The following is a 21,060-nucleotide window of genomic DNA, read 5'->3' as shown; positions in this document are numbered from 1 at the left end:
TCTGACTCACAACGGCACTCCCACCTGCATGATCCCTCGAAAGACATCTGGAAGGAAAAGAAAGAAACGGAGAAGAAGAAGAAAGCGCCCAGTCGTACGCGGGCGGTGTCAGTCCGTAATTGGCCGAGATGATATATGATGCCACGAGGTCCCAAGCAAACATGCTGGTTTTGGGCCCGCTTGATAGCACATTGTTTGACTTGGCTGACGACTGCTCAGATAGGACTACACGAGGGAGACCTGAGATATAGAAAGAAGGCTATTTCGCCCGTTTCCCAAACCATCTCATTCACGCAGTTTTAGGTCAACTATTTCATGTCCACTTGTATTTGGAAATTCAGCAGAGTACCAGCCAAATAAGTCCGCAGTTCCTCGACTTGGCCTGAGCCCTCAGTGATTCGGCATCAGTCAGACACACCCCATCATGCTGCTCCCCTTGCTCCTCCTCTCACTACCGGTCGCGATCCTCGGCGTGGAGACGGCCTACGCCACCACCGAGATCGCCATCCTGACCGTTATCGAGACCGTGGCCGTCCCTGCCCCCTCTGCCAGTGCCGAGGGTCCTCCTCCTGCTCCTCCTTCTTCTGGCACCACCACAGAGGAGCCTCCCCCTCCCCCGCCATCGCCGGCCCCGACGACCCTGTCGACATCCTTCACCACGCGCTGCGACAACGCGCTCTGCAGCGAGGGCTCGAGGTGGTGTTTCTACTGGGCCGGCGTAACGTCGTGGGACGTGTCGCTGGGCCCGATCCCCGGCGAGACGCACACGATACTGGGACCTGTGAGCAATCTTTCTCTCCCGACGACATAATCTGTGATGCCTTCTTCTTCTATCACACCTATATGGGGATGATTGGCTTATTAGAGACAATCTGGCTCGTTGTAACTTTTTCTTTTCTCCCATCATCCATTCCCCCCTTCGCGTCCCCTCCCCGAAACAGAGAAAAGAAAGAAAGAAAAAGCTTAATCAAAAACTTGGCCACAAGAAAGGTTTGCTGACGGCAGCATGCTGCAGTGCACCAACGTTACGAGGACGTATCCCGAGAGCCTAGTCACGCGGCAGAGCACGCGGTCGGACGGCTCGGTGGTGACGGAAACGTCCACTATTCCCGCCACAACCGCAGTCGTGCAACAGTGGTCGAAGTACGGCTGAAGGGGTGCATGGATCTGGGCAAAGAATCAAGGAGGGATAATGACAGTGGAAGTGAAGTGAAGGAACTGGCAATGAGGGTTCATGGAATGCGTGGTTCGAACACGGTATCATTTCACGCGCGTGGGGGGGCCGATTCGGCGGTCTTTCCGCACTTTTTCTTGTTGTGTGATGATATTTCATGTGTATAGAACTTCGGGGTCTGCCTCGGCTGGTTTTCAGATACTATTCTAGGTGTTAGACCCGAAACTGACTACCTCCTGCTGGGAACTACGTGACTTGTCTCTTTCCTGGAAAGCTATATACTCGGAGACGTGCCACAGGTGTAAAATGTCCATGATTCGGCCCGACAAAAGAGAACTCCCGCAAAAGAAAGTACCAGCATGACAATTTAAGCAGCCGGGCCGCTGACGGTTTTCGTCAGAGCGCCGCTCTCGATATAGACGCCCGAAAAGTAGAAGTCCTCATTAGCATCGCTGTAGCCCGACCTGGGCAGCTCTAGGACGCCTAGGTGCCAATCTGCGCCGTTCGAGGACGTGGACGCGGACTGGGGCGCGACGAGCTGCGTGAGCGGCTCGCTGCCCTCCGAGTGCCAAAAGCCGACCGTGTTGGCGGAGAAGTCCTGCATATCATCAGCACGAAGGCAGCGCTTAACAAAGAAAGCGAGGTGAGAAAGGGGGGGGAGGAAGGATGGGTGGAGGCCGCGCGACTCACGATTTCGAAAGCGACGTTGTGCCAGACGCCGGCCTTCCACTCCGTCTTCCACTTGCTGTTCTGACTGATCATGAACTGGAGGTAAGGGTCGCTTGTGGCGCTCTCGCCGCTGATCCAGCCGTACTTGAGCTCGGTGAAGTGGCTCTCGAAGAAGGCGATCTGGTGCTCGCGGTAGACGCTCGGGGCGCTGGCGTCGCTGCGGCTGATGGAGAAGTGGTACCAGACCTTGCCCTTGTTTATGGCGGCGGTGGTCTGGGGGATCAGCTCGGTGCGGCGCATGTTCTGGCCGTTCCAGTAGGCCGTCGAGTCGAGGGTGATCTTGGCGCCCTGCTTGGACGCCGTGTCGTTGGGGTTCTTGTACGACGGCGACAGGTTCACGTACTTGTCCACCGTGCCGGACCCGTGGATGTAGTACTGGTACGGCCCGACCTGGTTGCTCCACGACCATTTGTTTAGGTCGGCACTGCTGGTGAAGTCGTTGAAGCGGCCATCCCAGATGACTGCCGCGTGTGCGAGGGACGCGAGGAAAACGGTGGATTTCATCTCCAAGACAAGAAGGGTGTTATACCGGGCACGGTGATAGAGGACAGTTAAAGACCTGTAGAACCCAGTGTGAATAGTCCGGCGTGTAGAGCCATGAAGGTCGGCTTGGTGTACCTGTGCTTATATTTTATATAGACATTGGCATTTCGGTTTGCTTAGATGCATTGATGATCCCACGTCTGGACCGATCCAACTACTCGACCTGGTCCTATGAGAGTTCATTGTGACGCTGAAGCCCGGAGTGACGGCACATATCAATCTAAAGAAAGGCTAGGCGGACCGCAGTGCGTGATGATAATCCATGGTATTGTTGCATAGCTCGAATGACGAAATGCGGATGCGAGGCTCCGTTCCTGCGGAAGGATGGCAGTTATATTGGCCTTCCGACGTTGCAATTTCTAAATTAGGCTGTTATAGCACACGGAGCTTATAGGGCTCCAATCTAGATCAAATCACGTCGACCACCTGACAAGAAAGCGACTGGATCATTGTTTACAAAAAGATTTAGTCGAGTCGGACGCATGAGCCGGTCGTGCCCCGGTCTATAATCACACCACCTTCAAACCATACTGGTTGTATGTATTCATTTTCGTTTACACCATCTATGAAATTTGTTGTAAACCTTTTCCCTAATGAATTCCATATATGCATTCTTGTGTCGAAGTAAACCTCCTTTGTATCAAAGATACCGCCGGTCTAACCTCACCATTAAAACAACTCTCTGCACTATATCACCCATGCTCGTGATGGAATAAGTAATCCTTGCCAAGCTCTGCCACAGTGGATGCGATGCAGACCTAAACGACGTTTAATACTCCAAACCGGCACCGTAACTCTTGCTTCTAACGAGTCCAGCACGCTTCAACGCACCTTGTGCTGTGCTTTTCCTTCTCAACATACCAGGACGAAGTCTAGCGGCCTGGCCCTCCTCAGCTGCTACTGTCTCGGTGGCGGGTACCTCGTCCTTGATCCTAGCAATGAAGATACAAGAAAGCAACACAAACACGCCGCCCAACGCGAACACGATACCAATACTATGATCGCCAGGTGTACCCCTGGGCTTTTGGAAAATACGGAAGATGATGCTTGAGCCAACAGTTGCAAGAATCTGGGGCGACGCGATTGCCATGTTGTGAATGCCAAGAATAACACCGGCAGCATCCGTTTCCTCTTCGTCGTGTAGGCTATGTTCTTGGCCAAGGAGGTGTTCAGTGGTGTCGTCGCTATCGGCTAGTTGTGGTCGTGGAAGTTGAGATCCCCGTCTGGTACGGATCATCGCATCTCGGCGACTGATTTCTGCGCTGATGATTGCCCAAGGAGCCCAAAGGGTTAAAGCCCAGGTGATGCCGACAAGACCAATGAGGGCGGTAGCAGCTTCTACGGTCCGCACGAAGACAGCGCAAAACATGGCAATGGCAAATATGACATTTGACAGCATCCATGCGCGTCGTAGTGTGAAGCCCGGAATAATCAGATATTCCAACCAGCTCTTCTTGTCATCGTCTGACGGAAGACTGCCAGGTGCCTCGCCAGGCGCCGTGTGGGTAACCGGGCCATCATATGTCGGGGCGACAAAGAATGGGAGAAAAACGTTGGTTGCCAGACTCGTCACGGCAAATATGAGCAACGCGAATGTCCCTACCCGGGTTCCCTCTTCGTACAGCTGGTCTAGTTCCTCCGGTGAGAGATGTGGGTTCTTCTCTAGATGAGGCTCAATGTAAATCTCGCTGATGAATGATGAGGTGTAAAACAGCATGGGGAAGAAACCAATCCATGCGCAGAACTGAACAGTGCAAACCTTGGAAACCTGCGGTGGAAGACGTTTGATAGAAGTGAGGATGGTGCGGAAGAAGGCGAAAGCGCCTGGCTGGCCCTTTGGAGGCGGCCCGTCCAGGTTGGGATCTCTTTCATGTACGGTAAGCACACTGAGTAGAACCAATCCGCACAGAGCAATACTAGCAATGGCGCAAAGAACCTTGAACTGGGTATCACCTAGCCACCAAGCATATCTGGGAAGATCGACGTAGCCAGCCAAGTAGCCAACAATGTTTCCGACACCAACAATTCTGCTGGCCATCGCATTTGCTTGTTCTGTCGCAATTGTGAGCAAGCATGAAGTGCATGGTCCTACGAATCACTTACCTTGCTGATGGACCGGGGCACAGTCGACGATGAAGGCTCGGATCGCAGCTTGCACTATACAATGTCAGTCAATGCAATCTTTGACAGATAACTCGTACGCACCTGTGTTGATAGCAAAGTCCAAGATGTAAACCCACAGAACGGCCACGACAAGTATGGTTACCTTGACGGCACGGCTCTCAGGATCAGCGCCCAAGAGTTCGAGTAGCCCCCCAACCATTTCCTTGGTCCAGGCCAGACACATGAGTGAAATAGAGGTAGCAATGGCACCACCGACCATGAAGGGCTTGCGTCTTCCCCAAGACACCCGGCAATTGTCGCTCAGCATACCGACGTATGGTTGGACGAGAGTACCGCTCAGCGGTCCTGCAATCCACACGAGGGCCATGAGAGACTTGCTCATTCCGAGGGACAGCAGATATGGGGAACCATTGGAAAGCTCGACAGACCAGGCGATCTGAAGCCCACCGATGCTGACTGTCAACAACAGGATCCACCAGAGACTCTTGTGCGCCTGAGCATCGTCTTCGGTCGGCCCCTGTGCCGACGCATCTTCATGCTCTCTTGTGGCAGATCCGAGCAAAGGTGTTTGCTCCCCGATCATAGACTTGGACTGCTTGAGGATGCCGCGCCGTTTTCCATTTTCATGGGCGGGAGCATGCTCCCCCGTGGAGTTCGTCGACGCCATGCGCTGAGGTTACGACGGTTTGTGCGGCGAGGATGTGATGCCTGAGCGTGGGAATTGGAACGATGGGTCGCTTCGTAGAGAGGGGTCTCGACGAGCTTTAAGTGCTGACCTTTCCGGGTTAGGTTCTGCAAGAAGCTTGTTGTTGGGATAAGGTGTTCTTAGATAGCCAGAAGCGAGGAGCAGGAGCTTGCCAAGGCTCCTTAGCTGCAGAATGGGAGTTGTTGGTGACCTTAAACTTTAACCTAACGGGCGCCCACGCGATCCGGGTTCGGGTCGGTCTTTAGAGAGGAAGGCTGCGACTTGAGACGAATTCTAAACCACCACAAGGCAGAGACGATTGACAGGGCAAAAGGGACGAGAACGTTGGCACGGGCTCCTAATATGGATTTTGTGGTTAGCAAGAATGCAGTGCGGCCAAGTCAGGCGGTCAAGTCGAGGGCTGCCACGAGACTCCCTTTAGACTGGGGCAAGCGACGGGGTAGGCTCAAGTATCTTGTCTTGATCGTGGGGTCGAGTTGTCACTTTCCCCAGATTTGGGGCTCTAGCTGAGGGAGGGAGGGAACTCCAAGGAGAAATGCTTACAAAAAGGGCGGCTGAGGTAAGAAAATAGCGGTGTGTTTCCGTGCAACAAGAAAATAAGAATAGAATCAAAATAAAACCACAGTAAACAATTGTCTTGTTTTGCAAATCTTGGAAGCTTGTCGAAGAGTTTTGTTCCTTGGTCCAGGAATCGCGAACATGCCCCAGGACGGGGACCATTACATCAGTATGATCGGCCATACAGGCACGTAGCCAATCCGTTGCGGAGGAGCGGGGCTCGATTGATGCTCACAGAAAGTCTAGGCTCTGGAGTCTTGGAGTCTGAGCTTTTGGGGCCACCCGTCACGGCGGGGCCTCTCTTTCAAGTGAGTTCAGTACGAGTGGGCGTTATGTAACTACGGATTGCACGCACTCTGCCCACTGTTCGAATTGGCCCACGTAAAGCCCCGGAGGCATGGCCATCACCAAGTATTGCAAAGGGCATGTATGTGCCCTGTGAATGGGTCAAGTAACCACGGAGAGTTGTCCTGTGCGAAATAAAACGAGAAGTACCTGCATAGATGAGGCGGATGCAGGAAGAACCCCTGAACCACCGAGACGATATTCCTCACAGAATCTTGGTCTAGTCTACCCTTAGACTGATAACCGGTACCGCAAATGCTGTGGCAGCTTTGTCCATTGCAGCCAAGTATTGTCTACCCGACATCAGGTTTGTGTACAAAGTTTGTTGGAAAGGATAAAAATTGCTTCGCTGGCAGCAGACCAAGCTTTCGAGAGCAGAAGAGCACAAATGGGCAGTCAAGTCTAGGCTAGCCATGGATGGTCTTCCCACCATGTGTAACTGTTCTCGGACAAATTAGACATGTTGGAGTTTAAAAAATTGGTGCCGTTATCAGTGCCTCTCAGCCTCTGTGTTGAAACGAAACGGTGTTCTTTCTTACAGTACCTACCCAGTAGTTACCAAGTATCAAGTACTAGCCTCGGGTTAGCTGGACACAGCGTAACTGGGATACGTCAGCGCCTTTTGCTAGGTGGCTGCAGTGCGTTGAATGCTAACAGCCATGGCCCAACTAACTAAGCCTGGACTACTGTACCGTACCCGGCAGAGGTGTCCAACCAGAGCTGCACACTTGAGACAAGGCAGCTGTCAAAAGATGAAAGCTGGCGACTTTGAATAGCAGCCTCTGAGAACAGGCCTTCTCGTGGACAAACTGTCAACGAGCCCACCACGTCGCACGCAACAGTCACTCCTTCATTATTGCAATCCAACGCATCGACGAGTAGTTGCGACGGCATCTGGACGCCCTCGACCAATTCATCCTGGCCCTCGCCTCCCCCAAGCCTGTCCGCAAAACGACCAGCAGCAGCAGACAGAGCCCCTCTATTTCCAACGTCCCTCTCATCCTCGCGACGGACGAATAATGCCCGGTCTTGAAGGCGCATCGCATTGAAGCATCACCCTTCAACTTGCACGCCTGCCGAGATGCTACCCAACATGGCCAGCTCCGCGCTGGAGCACCTCGCCAGTGAGTTTGCGCAACGTCCTGCTGATTCCACAACGTAATGTCATGGCTGACCTCGGTATCAGGGAGAGCCAGCGACGAAGATTCCGACCCAGAAGGAGGCGACAATGCCGAGCAGGAGGTCGTGGCATCGTGGGCGTTGTTCATATTGCTGATCCTTCTGATAATATCCTTCTTCACGAGCTACATGCTCCAACAGAAGAAGGTACAGGCTGTGCACGAGACGGTCATCTCCATCTTTGCCGGTGAGTGATGAAACAGGGCGCATCCACAGACTCTATCCGACGAAAGAGAAAGAGAGAGAGAGAGAGAGAGAGTGAGAGAGGGAGGGAGAGATTGCGCCCGCACCAAAACCCCGGTCGGTTCCCATATGTGCAGGCAGTCAGCTAATATTACATCTCCAAACAATAGGTATGACGGTTGGTCTACTACTTAGAGTGACCACTGGCTCTTCCTTGCAGCAGCTCGTGAGCTTCGACTTCCAAATCTTCTTCAACCTTCTCCTGCCGCCCATCATCCTGAACGCGGGCTACGAATTACACCAAGCAAACTTCTTCCGAAACATTGGCGTCATCTTGACTTTCGCTTTCGCCGGAACATTCCTATCTGCCGTTGTCATCGGGACACTACTCTGGCTTTATACTCGCGTACCCCTCGAAGGCCTCGACCTGAGCTTTGTAGATGCTATATCCGTCGGTGCCACGCTATCTGCCACAGACCCTGTTACCATCTTGGCCATCTTCAATACCTACAAAGTCGACCCCAAGCTATACACCATTATTTTTGGCGAATCTATACTGAACGATGCCATTGCTATCGTCATTTTCGAGACTGCCCAGAAGTACAAGAGCGGCACCGCAGCATCCTACGGCCTCTTCAGCTTCCTCGAGGGTATAGGCATCTTCTTGCTCTCCTTCTTCGGCAGCTTACTTATTGGTGTCTTGGTTGGCGTTGCGACCGCACTCATCCTGAAGTTCACCTACTTGAGGAGATATCCCCAGATCGAGAGTTGTCTCGTCGTTCTGGTTTCTTATGCAACATACTTTTTCGCCCAGGCGCTGCCTAAAATGTCGGGTACGTGAGAAAACCTCGGAACAGGTGGTTCATCGCAGACGACGCCATTCCGGGTGTGGACCGAGCTAATCCTTCGCAGGTATTGTGGCTTTGCTGTTTTGTGGAATTACACTCAAACATTACGCCTACTTCAACATGTCCAGGCGGACACAGCTGAGCACCAAGTACCTCTTTCAGGTTTTGGCCCAGTTGTCTGAGAATTTTATATTCATCTACTTGGGAATCTCCTTGTTCACCGACAAGGACCTTCGCTTCCAACCTCTCCTGATTATCGTTACCGTGCTAGCCGTCTGTGCCGCCAGATATGTTGCGGTCTTCCCCCTTTCCAGCGCCATCAACTGGTTCATTCGATACCGCGCCAGGCGCCAGGGGAGGGACGTCGCTGATGAACTGCCGCGCAACTACCAAGCAATGTTGTTCTGGGCGGGTCTTCGTGGAGCTGTCGGTGTGGCCCTGGCTGCGCTACTGACTGGCGACAACTCGTACGCTCTCAAAGCAACCATTCTCGTTGTCGTCGTGCTTACCGTGATTATCTTTGGTGGTACCACGGCTCGTATGCTTGAGATTCTTGGAATTCGGACAGGCGTTGTAGAGGAAGTTGACAGCGATGACGAATTTGACATCGAAGCCGCACCTAGCGGGTCCTTCTACAAGCGATCGGGCACCGGAATTGGGTATACGCCACGGGCTAGGAACGGCTCTGTGGGAATGTCTAATCTAGGCAACAAGCGCAGAAACAGTAATCCAAAGCGCGGAAGCTACGTATCCGGATCCCATTCTCCATCTGTCATCGGGGTACGGCCCTCGAGTTTGAGTCGGAAAGGCTCGAGAAACGAAGACGAGAGAGGCGATCTGCTGGGAAGGACCGGCAGTATGACGGACGACTCAGATTTAGGCTCCGACATAGATACTTCCGACCTTCCTCCTCCAGCCCGGCGCCCTCCACCGAGGAAGAATAGCAGCCCTGGTATGCTCACGCCTGGAGGCACGTCAGAAGAAGAGAGTGGCGTGTTCAATTATCCTACTTCGGGGCATAGAGACACGCAGCCAGTGTCTGCATCGGCAGCTATTCGGCAACTATTCACTTCGCAAGATCCGCAAGCTCTGTTCAGACAACTTGACGAGGACTTTATTAAACCTAAGTTGCTGTTGGATGGACCTGGGGGTTCAAACGGCAGGGATAACGGAGAGGGGTCAAGCTAGATACGATCATTTAGCGGTACCATCAATTTAATATATCTTGAGCGAACCATGTTTTTTTTGTCCGACAAACTTGGTAACACTGGATTATGTGTGCGCTTTTTTCCACTGGCTTTGGCATGCAACCCCCCCCCCCCCCCCTTTTTTTTTTTCTTCAAGGGCAGTGTCGGAAGGATTATTGAGTCTATTCTGAATTTCCGGTTCATGATATGAGCCCGACGGCCGACATGGGAATTTGTGCGACTGTCCTGGTCCTCTCGTCGCCTTCGTCGCTGTTCCTCCATGCCATTTCCATCTTGTCGGACTACCACTAGGCATTCTGAAACGCCATTACCAGCCAGCAGCACTGCTTATCATTGCATCATTACTCCCAGTAAAGCATCCTGCTAACCCACGAGCCCGGCTTCCAACTTGCCCTGTCCTGTTATGCCGCTGAGCTGGAGCTGGGGGTTATTCGAGACTACAGTCTCTCGCAGAGATGGCCTCGAGCGCTTTCGGGATAAAAATAAAGAAGAGTCTTATCTACCTGCTCGTACCTTCACGGAACACTTTTCAACAAGAAATCGAAGCATTTCATCCTAGACACTTTATCCACGTCAAGATGCACTACATCAATGGGTGATCTGAACGTGCAGAGGTTAAGCTTAATGGCATGATGTAAGATGAGCCGCTAACTCTTATAGTACCAGTGGTGGTTGGAGTGCAAGCAACTGAGCAAACCCTGGTGTCCAGTGTAATCTCTCGATAGAAGTGATACCCCAATTTTGCCTTAGTATGTGTACATTGGATTGTTCAACTGGGTTTTATATCAACGGATTGCCGTTCGGCGCCCCTTCTCTAGATCTATCAGCAGTTGTTTTTGCCTTGTTCCATGCCTCTATCGACCCCCTTGTCTCTCATCTTCAGCACCTAAATCACGTTCCACCATCTCTATCGCGCTTAGACTAGGAAATCTTTTACTGAAATCTCGGATGTAATCTTCCTTCTCTTGAGGTGTCATATCAAGACTTGGTCTACCCGGCATTCCAACACCTACGAGCTGCTCCGTGCCCGTGTTGGTCATTAGAGCCGGCCCTGGAGGCCGTTGCTGCTTGGATGGTGATCTCCTGCCTCCTGTCGGAATACTATTCAGATGGACGGGCTTCGGAGGCGCATTTGGCTTGAGGGGAAGAGATGGCCGATTGCTCAGCGTATCTGAGGATGGCAGAGCGGCTGGCATCGAACTAGTATGCCTCGTACGTGCGATGGCGTCCACAGAGCTGATGACAGGTTTGGTGGGTGGTGGACCACGGGCAATGCCGACTGGTTTCCGGGGGAGCTCAGGTAAGGCCTTTTCAACTCGGGTGGATGCCACGGCCGCGTCCGAGAACCGGCCGTATCCCTCTGCGGTTTTGGGGGCATTGGATGGTTTCTGGCTCTCTTGAAGCAGGTTTTGGACTCTGTTTTGGATGCTGACAGCCCGAGACTTGCCACCGATGCTTCTGGGTGGAGGGGCTGCTAAACCACCTGATTCACGTGCAGCCATTCGTTGGCGATATTCGGCTGCGGCGGCTTCTACACGCCTTTCTTCTTCTGCTAGTGCTCGTGCCTCCACTTCTCGACGCTGTTCAGGCGTCATTTCTTCCTGATCACCAAGCAACCTTCCGTCATCGCTCTTGCTGTCGGTTGCCTCGGAGCCCGCAATAGGAGTCAGGTCGCGCCGGTCGAGATCTTTGAGCGGCGACGGTGTGCGTGCCGGCTGTGAATTGCTTCCACCCTCAAAGCGCTTGAAGGCATCACCAAATCTGCTGGACAACGAGCTAAGGCTTCCCCGCTTACTGTGCTTCGTGCTTTTGTCTTTCTTCTTATTGTCTATTTCTTCCATAGACCGAAGAAAATCGACATTCGACTCAATGTTTGTGTCGTCTTGTGGCTCGAGGGCCGGGGAAGGCGCTCTGTCCGGAAATTTGTTTGTGCCTGTCAAACCCGGGGAGCGTAGCGGCCGCGGTGCTGCCTCCCGTTCTCGTAGGAAATCCAGGTTCGACTCCAAGTGGGTACTGACTGGTCGAGGACGTCCCGATTGGGATGCGGATTTCGCCAGAGGCTCAAGAAAGTCGGCACTGGGACGACCGCCTTCAAGCGAGGGCCTTGCCGAAGAAGATTGACGGATGTGAGTCGTCTGCGATAGGAATGAAGCAACGCGCTGGGCAGTGCCAGGTCTTGCTTGCTGGGGCGTATTAGCTCGCGGCAATGGCTCTGGCGCAGTCATATCCGGTTGCCGTGGTAGGCTCGATGACCGGTGATGATCAGATGGAGGGAATCGGTATATAGGGGGATATTCCCTTTTTGGCGGCTCCTGGGGTGGAGGTGTGCTCGTCATCGTGCCAGCAGACACATAAGCAGGCCGACTTGGTGTTGCCTGAGCGGGCTGTTGTACAGGCGACGAAGCAATGGCTTGCAACTCGGGATTACTAGAAATAATGGCCGAAGCTCGGCTCTTCTGTGCGCCTTCTGGTTTGGGCGGAGCCGATGAAGGTTTGTTGATCGAGCCCGGAGGCGGCGTTGTTTTGTGTAGATCGGCAGTGTTAGCAATCGGTTTGACCCTGCTCAAATCGCTTGACTGCCTCGCCGGTGCTTGCGAGGGTGGGGGGGTGCCATGCGGTACAACGAAGGCATCATCTGCCAACCTTTCCGCAACCGTCTGACTGAGATCACCCCCTGGCGGCGAGATAGGGCTGTCAAACTCGAATTTGGTGCCCTGCTCGTGCAAGATGGAAAACTGATCAAGGCTTGGAAATTTGTGAGATATTTCATCCGGTACAGACACTTTGGGGGTGGGCCTGGAGTCGAGTGCTGCGAAAGGGTCGCCATTAGTGACTCTTCCAGGCGACGGGCTCGGCTTGGGAGCTTGCGCTGGAGGTTGGGCAGCTACAGCTGGCAACCTCCCACGCCTCATGGGCACAACTTCCGGGATCTTCTGCTTTTGCTCTTGTGGTGGTGAAAAGACTGCGCCAACCACCGGTGAGCTCTTGGCGCTGTGCGCCGCAGACGGCGGCGGCGCCTGTTTGCTAGGTTCTGACCTGGTTTTGTCCGAGTAGATCTGATACAAGAGTCAGATGGATTGAGAAGATTCACTAGAGACGACGACTCACATCGTGTATCGGGACCTCGAGTCCTTGCATTCTACACCCCTCGCGAAGTACCTGGTAAATGTTCGGCCTCTGTTGCTGGTTTTCCCGTAACATTGACGCTTGCATACGTTAACACTTGTCGTGTGATGTGCCGTAGAGCCGGGTCAACAAACTTACCAATCAACTGTTTCAACCTATCAGAAAAGACAGGGTAGCTTGGGAACTTGTAGCTGGCATTCAAGATAGCAAGCTGCCCCTGGTCCTCGAAGGGGGTCGTATAGTAACAGAGTTTGTAAAGCAACACGCCCAGTGCCCAAATATCTGACTTCTCATCTATGGGCTGTTTCCTGTAGACATCGACCATTTCCGGGCTGCGGTACTGCATCGTCGTATGCTTCTGTACGTCCTCGTCCATCAGGCGGCACTCGACAATGCTTTGCGGCGCGGGCTTGGGGGGCGCGGCCGATCCAAAATCGCAGAGCTTGAATTTCCTCCTGGAGCCAATCATGGTGATCAGGACGTTCTCGACCTTCAGGTCCCTGTGTAGCAATGGCGGCTTGAGGTAGTGCATGCATGCAACGCCCTCGGCGATGTCGGTGAATATGTTCAGGATCTCGGGCTCGGTCAAACGGTGCTGTAGCCGGGTGTTCATAAAGTCGATCAGGCCGCCTCCGTCGCAGAACTCCATGAGCAGGAAGACCTCGAAGCCGCCGCCGCCGCCTCGAATCTCGGATGCGTGCGAGTCGATGTATGTTACGATAGGTCGGTGGCCCTTGAGTCGCTTCATGGTCTCAACTTCGGTTCGCATGCCGCGCAGAGTGTCCCGATCTGGTACGGCGACTCTCTTCAGCACGGCCAGGTCAGTGCCGTCGACAGGCTTGGGCAGTTTGACCAGGTAGACATGCGCGAAGCCGCCCTCGGAGAGGTACTTCTGAATCACGACGCGATGCTCGCCAACCTGGATCTTGGTGCCAGGGGAGAAGGTGCCGGCCGGCGCAGTGGGTGCATGCATAGGCATTGCGTTGGCGTAGACGGCCTGCTGACCGCCACGAGGGGCAGCGATTGGCACGGTACTGCCATATTGTGCCATGGTATCGTCAATCGACCGACCGGTGGGTTCTGTTCGTTGTTCGTTCGAGGTTGAGGCGGCGATAGCTCAGCTCAGCTCAAGCGGCAAGCAGCAGGCCTGGCCGTTAGAAGTGGGACAACCTGGCCTCGGAAGTTGGCAGCGCGGCAAGGTAAGGCAAGGCAAAGGCAGGGCAAGGGGTGGCTATGTATCTCCTAAGTTGACGGGCGGCCGGAGGCATCTGGAGCGGAGTACACTGGAGAGGCCAAGATTCAGGAGTTACAGCATAACTAAATAACGGATCGAGTAAGAGCGTGCACAAGGGACAGGCCTAACCTAGACTTGATTGAGGAATCCAAGGGGACATTCATCACTCCCGGCGCGTTGGCTTGTTGGGCAGTTGCAAGCAGTTACCGTAGGGCCCCTTCAACAATGCCTACAGTACTCAATGAGTTGGACTTATTGTCGTCGCTAAATGCTTATTTACTGCTTCCCCCACAGCGCTGAAGCTGCATCCTAAGGGAGCGCAGGATGGACCTCTGACCAATTGGACCGAGAACTGTGGGCCGCCATAGATAGCATGACTGCAACTGGGACTGCGGGACTGGAGCTGGCTGTTGAGGCTTAGACCAGGCTACCATCAGCCTGTACGGCCACTACGGTACGGAGATTGGTGCTTTCAGCTGTTGTGTCTGTTCCGACGGCTCCAACGTCGGGCTCCCTGTGAAAAGAGTTGAGCAATGCTACTTCAACTCGTGATCGAATTGAGTAATGAGTGTTGCCAATTGAGGGCTCACCCGAAATATGGGCAAAATGCACCTCCCTTGCGTGCAAGAACAAGCTTCGCGGCGAGTATGCCATACCGACCGGCTGTTTATTCAAGTTCTGTGAAAGAATCCTGCATAGCGGGAAGCGAGTATACTTCGCTAATCGTCATCAACCCCGGATATCTTGGCCTATCCCAGTGAAGCACTACTACAAATCGCATGTGTTTTCCAGCCATGATAACCAGGCGTTTCCCCTCTTGGCACAACAGCCAGCTGTTTAACATCAGTGGTGCGAGTGTGGAAGACTCTATAGTGACTGAAGAAATCCTTCTCGTGGCCACCCCGCCCACCACCTTCAGGCCTTGCACTGACAATGTGGTCATTCCACAGCAAAAGCCATTCTGAAAAGTACGCAGCGACTTCAACTGTCTAGATTACGTCTTCGAATCAAGCACTTGGCATCTCCACATATTTAATGTCTTAATTTTTTATCGCCGCTCGACTTGGCCAGCTTGGCCTACCGACTCCGCCGCTGCGCACGATGGGGTTGCTGAGCTTGTGTGAATGAGTGCCGTCCGTACCGATACAGTCTCCATGTAATGCACCTCTCCACAAATGGCACCGCTTATGCTTAGCCTAATGTGCTTGATTTGACGTCGCGTGTCAAGTCGCACAGCTTCATCTAGTCAAGCACTTGCGCGGGAATTCCTTTTGGAAGGTTTGGCTGATACGTTGCTAGATAGAAGGATTGAGATCTTCAGTATGGGACTAGACCATATGGGCTGGAGCTGGATCATGCAAGGTACCACATATATGGCTTGGGCAACCGCCAACACAAGCAAGCCATGAACTCGAATTTGTAATGAATCAATGGTGGCTGCAGTGGATAATAATCAAACTGAGTATAACAGGTTGGTCAATAAAAAGCTTCCTTGCAAGAGTTGTTATTCCTTGGAAATGTGAATGGGTATTGGTATCTCAAACAGAAGCGGAGTATTACTCCGAATTTCTGTGGTATCTTCTCACAGCAACAGCTTTACTGCGCTCCGTCAAAGCCTAATCACTACATACTACTATATACGGCCTCCTGTATGGCGGCCAGGGATAAGACATCTAACACTTCTGACTCCCCTAGAACAAAGCACGAACCATACGCATAGGCAAGTTCTTCCATGTCTTCACAGGCATGGGCTCATCATCAATATTCAGCATACGAGCACCAGACTTGAGATCCATCTCGTGAACACGGATGAACATTCTCCAGTCGCGGCTGTATAACTTCCAGACAATGTAGAAGAAAAGAATGACGGGAGCAGCGAGGAAATTCTGGAAGAAAATCTCGGCATCGGGAGTCGCGTTGGGGGATGGCTATGCAAAAAATTAATACCAGTAACCATGATATGCCGTATAGGGGACAACTTACGTATAGAGAGGTATAGAATGTGGCAATGATGGCAAGGATGTTGAGAAGCAGACCGAGTGCGCTTCCGATGACACCAAGAGGTGCCTTGTAGGGCAGTTGCTGCAGATTGAAACCCTGAGCCTTCCATCCTTGGCGGAAACGAATGTGGGCAAGACAGATAGAGGCCCACACAAAGAAGTACGACAGACCAGACAAAGATAGCAACCAAGAGAAGATCTTGCCCTGGTTTCCAGCAACACCGATGTAGGCCAGGAAACCAAAAGCGAGCTGAATGGCAACGCACCAGATGGGACGGCCTTGCTTGTCAACGTACGCAAGCACCTGAGGCATCATACCACGCTCAGCCATAGCTTGTAGGGTACGAGTGGAACCGTATGTGCAGGAGTTGGCAACACTGATAACAGAGATGGTGATGACAGCGTTGAAGATAGAAGGGAGGACTTTGACGCCGGCATCCTCAATAGCCAAGACGAAAGGCGAGAAACGGGAGTTAGCACTCGAGGCCTCAGCCAGACGCTCATCATCGTAGGGCAAAACAAGACCTAGGACCAAGAGGTTGATGACGTAGAAGAAAAGGATACGCCAGAAGACCTGCTTGGTAGCCTGGGGAATGGCCTTGCGAGGGTTGGCAGACTCGGCAGCAGCAAGACCGCTCAGCTCTGTGCCGGCGAAGGCGAAGGCGGCAACGGAGAAGACACCAGCGAAGCCGTTGAAGCCGTTGTTGAAAGCACCCGGGGAGTACCAGTACTTTCCACCAATATAACCTTGGCTGCCGACACCGCCGCAGTTGTAGACAATACCGAAGATGATAAATCCAATACAAGCGCAAATCTTGATGAGCGACAAGACGAATTCGACTTCACCATATCCACGAACACCGAAGATCTGGATGATGAACAAGACGACAAGGAACACAGTAATCCAAACAGCGACGTTGATATCATCTCTCCAGAAACGAATCGTCAGGGACGCAGCAGTCAGCTCAAAGGGAAGGACAGTAAGCCACGAAATGGCATAGTCGAGACCGACGGCGAAACCCCAGGAGGGATCAACGAAGCGGACGATGTAGGTGTAGAAGGCACCGTTGACGGGGTACAGGACAGCCATTTCAGCCAGAGCGTGCATGGTGAACAGAAGCATTATGCCGACAATAAGGTAACAGATAACCTAACAAGGAAATGTTAGCCAGTTATCTAATGTAGTTTCAATCACTTGCGGTTGGTCCACATACCAGCGAGGCAGGACCGCCATTTGCGAGAGCACCACCAGAACCAATGAACAAACCGGCGCCAATAGCACCACCTAAACCACAGTATTAGAAGACGAGTGTTCGCCAGGTTGCTTGTGTTGCTGATCTCGTACCGATGGCAATCATCTGCATGTGCCTGCTCTTCAAGTCCTTCTTGAGGCCATCACCTCGTTTCGTAACACCAACTTCCTCATCGACGTTCTCATTGGCGTACAGATGAGGGTCGACGCCCTTGTGGCCCTTCTCGTGGTTCTCAAACGACATCTTGGATCCTTCTCACTTCAAAGTGACCGCACGGATGAATGAGATGCGATCGACGTAGCAGGCGGCTCGAGGTAATACAGAATAGAGAGGAGAAGTCGGGAAGGGCGGGTTGGGCGAGAAGGGAAGTGTCTCAAGGATATATACGACTACCACCGCAAACCATTCGCGGAAGCGGACGGGGGTTGATGAGTTAAGCTAGAGTCACCTTCTAAATGCCTATCCTACAAAGCAGGAAGCACTGGAGCTACCGAGCAAGCTGCGTCGTACAACCTGCGTCCAATTATCGCCCAGGGTCTTTCGTACCGGTACAAATGGAGGGCGCCAGAGAGCCTAGGGTGGAGGTACTTTCAGACTTGGTGTGAAGACAATATTACGTGCCAGTCTCATCCACCAGATAACCAACCCCGGACTCTCCATCGCGCCATACTAGGCTATCATTGGGGGAGGGGCGAGGCAAGGTCTGGACAACATTACTTATCATCATGACCCGCACAGCTTATTATTCGTAGTCGGCCATATGCAGCAGCACAAGAGTAGAACAATCCCGTGCCTAATACAGTCAATCTTTCTTACACCTTTAGCACGACTGTTTATTGTGGTCAAGAGAGTTGATTGGGCCGTCTGTTTGAGAGCAGGCAGTTCCAACTGCGATGCGATGTGTGGATGTGGGCGTGGACGTGCCTTGGGTTTCAGTGGTTCATCGGCGGGCAGCTGGGGACACTGAATCGTACCAAGACAATGGGTTGTCCAGGCTCCCAGCTCTGGAAGTCATGGAGTTCAAGGCAATGTAATTGGGTGGACGTCCCCGGGTTCTCTGCAGGAAAACATCCATCCCATAGCCCCGGCCCCTGCTGCCGTTAGTAGCTACGGTCATACTTTGCTCCACATTATGCTTAGCTTCTTTACTAGCTCACTGATAAGCCGCCAGACCAATGAGGAAGGTGTGCGGGTAGTGGCGGACAGGGTCCTTAAACTTGCGAGAGCAAGGCTTCCTTGTAGGCTTGATAGGCTTGCTGAACTCTGTCTCGTGCACCACTCATCCTTGACATTTCTTATTACAATGTCTTGGTCGTTCTATCAATATTGTCGTAAGAGATCCCGGGCGTCGCGTCGCTGCCGGTTTGCACAAATGAGAAATCTCACGAGGTGGGCAGACGCAGTCTCAGTCTTGAGCTCATGCTCATGCTTAAGCGACAGTAAGCCTGAATGTGAGCGACAAGCGCCATGGAGACTACTGCATCGTTTGACCATGCCCAAGTGTGAATCGCGCGAGCCCTTCTACACTTGCTCTCCGTTCTAGACGCATATACTAAGCATAGCTTGGTCCTCCTATCTGTTTCCTAACTGGAATTATCGACCGGCCATACGTGATCGAGCCGCGCCTACATGTCGCGCAGCGTTGGTCAGGAAAGCCAAGTATTCCAACCTATAGTTCCAAGCCTCCAATCCTTCTCGTTTAAGCTCTTGGTTCACTCATTACAATGCGCGACTATCTGGGTTTTACCTACCAAGAAAGGAATCTGTTCATTTAGATTTATAGTGGACCTTCCAGCAGTGGTGAACGCCTCGTTGCGAATTGGCTTCCCGGGTCCGACGAAGTCATCCTATTCCTCGCCAATAGCACGGGTGGGTTTGGAAGTACCTCGCCGAGGCACCGTAGGACCGGTGATTTGGGATCATTTGATAGGTCTTCCGGCAAGTAGATACATAGCACACATCAGCCTGTACTGCGACAAAATCCTGCCCAACACATTGCCACAACTCAATGCACCACCATCCCCCCGAGCGGGGCTGCCATATGCATCTCACCCAGTCGTGGACTATTATAGACCAGTTGGGTGCTGCTATGCATCCAGCTCAGGATGCCTTCGGTCAAGCTTCTCGTGCTTCTAGCGTTTCTAGAACAGCTCCTTAACCATGGGACATGCTGCGTTGAGCCTGATCATTGGGCCTCGGAAAACATGGAATATGCAGGCAAGTACTACGGGAGAGTGGTCTGACTTTAGTGCAACCCAAGAGCCTTAGCTGTGTCCCAAAGCAGCCGCTGGAGTAGTTTTAAGAGAACCGGATGTTTGGGTCTTCTGATGTGAAGGTTTATTATGAATCCGAGACGGCAATTTCGTTCACTTACTACCTTAAATGGTGTCCATTGAGAGCCAAGTGATCTTGTAAATACCAATCGTTACCACAGGTATTGAGCAACGATTTATGACGAAGAAGAAATGCTGCTGGCCATGCCAGCTGTCTCGGCGCGGAGTGTTCACGTTCACCCAAGCTTCGAAGATCACCTGCTAATGAGCTTATTTGTTCTCGGCGTTCGAAACTAATCTTGATCTTTTCTAGCACAAGACTACAGTATGTATAGCAACGACAACATATTTCGACTTTCACCTAAGACTGCAGCTATGTTCATCAAGCTGGCTTTAAGAGCTTGCCCGAACTTTTAGTCAAATGCAATGGTTTGCCACAATCGCCGTCGCACAATCATACTATCTTGCTACTAACTAGACGGTGATAGCAGATCTTACCACAAGCTAGCCTCACTAGTCAGTCGTGGCTGTCGAGTAAGACCGAGATGCCAATGACAGTTATCATAATTATTGTCACATCAGTGACCTTATCATCTGGATCTTCCCATTAGACGTCCTCATTGATTGAACCGTATATATCGTCACAACTGTGTTTGGGCTCGGTGTGGCCGATGTGGAGGGCTACTTGCATTATCTGTCTCCCTACTGGGAGACTGGTGGATCAAGATATACTTATTTCCAGCGCTTGATAACAATCGACCGACACCCGGGTTTCATGCGGGGGCCAATTGCTGTTAGAGCCACTTTGTGGATGCCGAAAGAACCAAGGCCTCGTCAGCTCATCCTGGATATAATCCTATTGACATCGTGAAATGCAAGTGCTGATGGATCCTCCCATTCAGCGTCGCCATTACCGCAAGTCTACGCATGGTAACTCTACAGAGTACTGAAAGAGCTGTCCGCACCCACGCACGTTGGACTGGGCTGAAAGGGCGGCCGAGGCGGCTTGCGCCTATGCAGCAAACATATGTACTCCAAATCAAATCTTGCATACACGCAGTTGGACGCCTAAGGCGTTGATCACTGCGACGACAGGCTCCCTTGGTGAATATTGGCAGCGGTTTTAATTCCAATTTAAACTTAGGCCCAGAGCCTTGTACAGTTGATAGCCGTCGAACAATCCTCGTCGCAATCACAGGGATGCGCCTAATCCTCCAGAGTTGCCTCAGCGCCGACTACAGAGTTCAGCCTCTGCGCTTCAACGGCCTAGAGTCGAGCCGGTAACCTCCCTAACAACTCGAGCGCAGGAGCCATCACAATGGTGCTTTCCATGGCTGCATACGGCCGCTGCAGCGAGGGAATCCGCGATGGCCAGATCGGGATAAACGCCCGGCTTGAGTAGCAACAGGTAGTTGATGAGCAGTCTCGAGATTGCTTAAGTTAAGTGGCAGCTACGGTATGTACGCTTGTGCTGGGTCGTTTTACAGTGGCGCCAAGTTCTTGGGAAGAGGAGCTTGTATGTGTACAAGCAATGGGGGTGTCAGAACGCGGTTGCAGCCAATGGACGCGCTCCCCTA

The 21,060-nt window shown here is 52.5% G+C and overlaps 6 protein-coding genes across 6 annotated transcripts; 2 read left to right on the top strand and 4 right to left on the bottom strand.

Annotated features, from left to right (window-relative positions):
* Positions 1–424: 424 nt before the first annotated feature.
* BKA67DRAFT_535752 (uncharacterized protein) lies at positions 425–811 on the top strand (the record flags this gene model as incomplete). The annotated part of the gene is made up of 1 exon (XM_046100060.1): positions 425–811. The coding sequence occupies one exon, from the start codon at positions 425–427 to the stop codon at positions 809–811; it is 387 nt and encodes a 128-aa protein (XP_045958700.1).
* Positions 812–1,541: 730 nt separating this feature from the next.
* Positions 1,542–2,407, bottom strand: BKA67DRAFT_592554 (uncharacterized protein; the record flags this gene model as incomplete). Its single annotated transcript, XM_046104850.1, has 2 exons — positions 1,542–1,772; positions 1,865–2,407. The coding sequence occupies 2 exons, from the start codon at positions 2,405–2,407 to the stop codon at positions 1,542–1,544; spliced, it is 774 nt and encodes a 257-aa protein (XP_045958699.1).
* Positions 2,408–3,215: 808 nt separating this feature from the next.
* BKA67DRAFT_658727 (MFS general substrate transporter) lies at positions 3,216–5,237 on the bottom strand (the record flags this gene model as incomplete). The annotated part of the gene is made up of 3 exons (XM_046107326.1): positions 3,216–4,498; positions 4,550–4,603; positions 4,652–5,237. The coding sequence occupies 3 exons, from the start codon at positions 5,235–5,237 to the stop codon at positions 3,216–3,218; spliced, it is 1,923 nt and encodes a 640-aa protein (XP_045958698.1).
* A 2,103-nt stretch (positions 5,238–7,340) lies between these two features.
* BKA67DRAFT_517522 (Sodium/hydrogen exchanger family-domain-containing protein) lies at positions 7,341–9,577 on the top strand (the record flags this gene model as incomplete). Its single annotated transcript, XM_046097917.1, has 3 exons — positions 7,341–7,545; positions 7,712–8,374; positions 8,454–9,577. 3 exons carry the CDS (start codon positions 7,341–7,343, stop codon positions 9,575–9,577), a joined length of 1,992 nt encoding a protein of 663 aa, XP_045958697.1.
* Positions 9,578–10,451: 874 nt separating this feature from the next.
* BKA67DRAFT_516567 (uncharacterized protein) lies at positions 10,452–13,774 on the bottom strand (the record flags this gene model as incomplete). The annotated part of the gene is made up of 3 exons (XM_046097825.1): positions 10,452–12,653; positions 12,706–12,803; positions 12,862–13,774. The coding sequence occupies 3 exons, from the start codon at positions 13,772–13,774 to the stop codon at positions 10,452–10,454; spliced, it is 3,213 nt and encodes a 1,070-aa protein (XP_045958696.1).
* Positions 13,775–15,648: 1,874 nt separating this feature from the next.
* BKA67DRAFT_517057 (amino acid permease) lies at positions 15,649–17,453 on the bottom strand (the record flags this gene model as incomplete). Its single annotated transcript, XM_046097872.1, has 4 exons — positions 15,649–15,885; positions 15,941–17,107; positions 17,172–17,242; positions 17,303–17,453. 4 exons carry the CDS (start codon positions 17,451–17,453, stop codon positions 15,649–15,651), a joined length of 1,626 nt encoding a protein of 541 aa, XP_045958695.1.
* Positions 17,454–21,060: the final 3,607 nt, after the last annotated feature.

Source organism: Truncatella angustata, assembly GCF_020726525.1.
Source record: "Truncatella angustata strain MPI-SDFR-AT-0073 chromosome Unknown BKA67scaffold_4, whole genome shotgun sequence".
NCBI lineage: Eukaryota > Fungi > Ascomycota > Sordariomycetes > Amphisphaeriales > Sporocadaceae > Truncatella > Truncatella angustata.
This window is presented reverse-complemented; position numbering and strand designations above follow the sequence as displayed.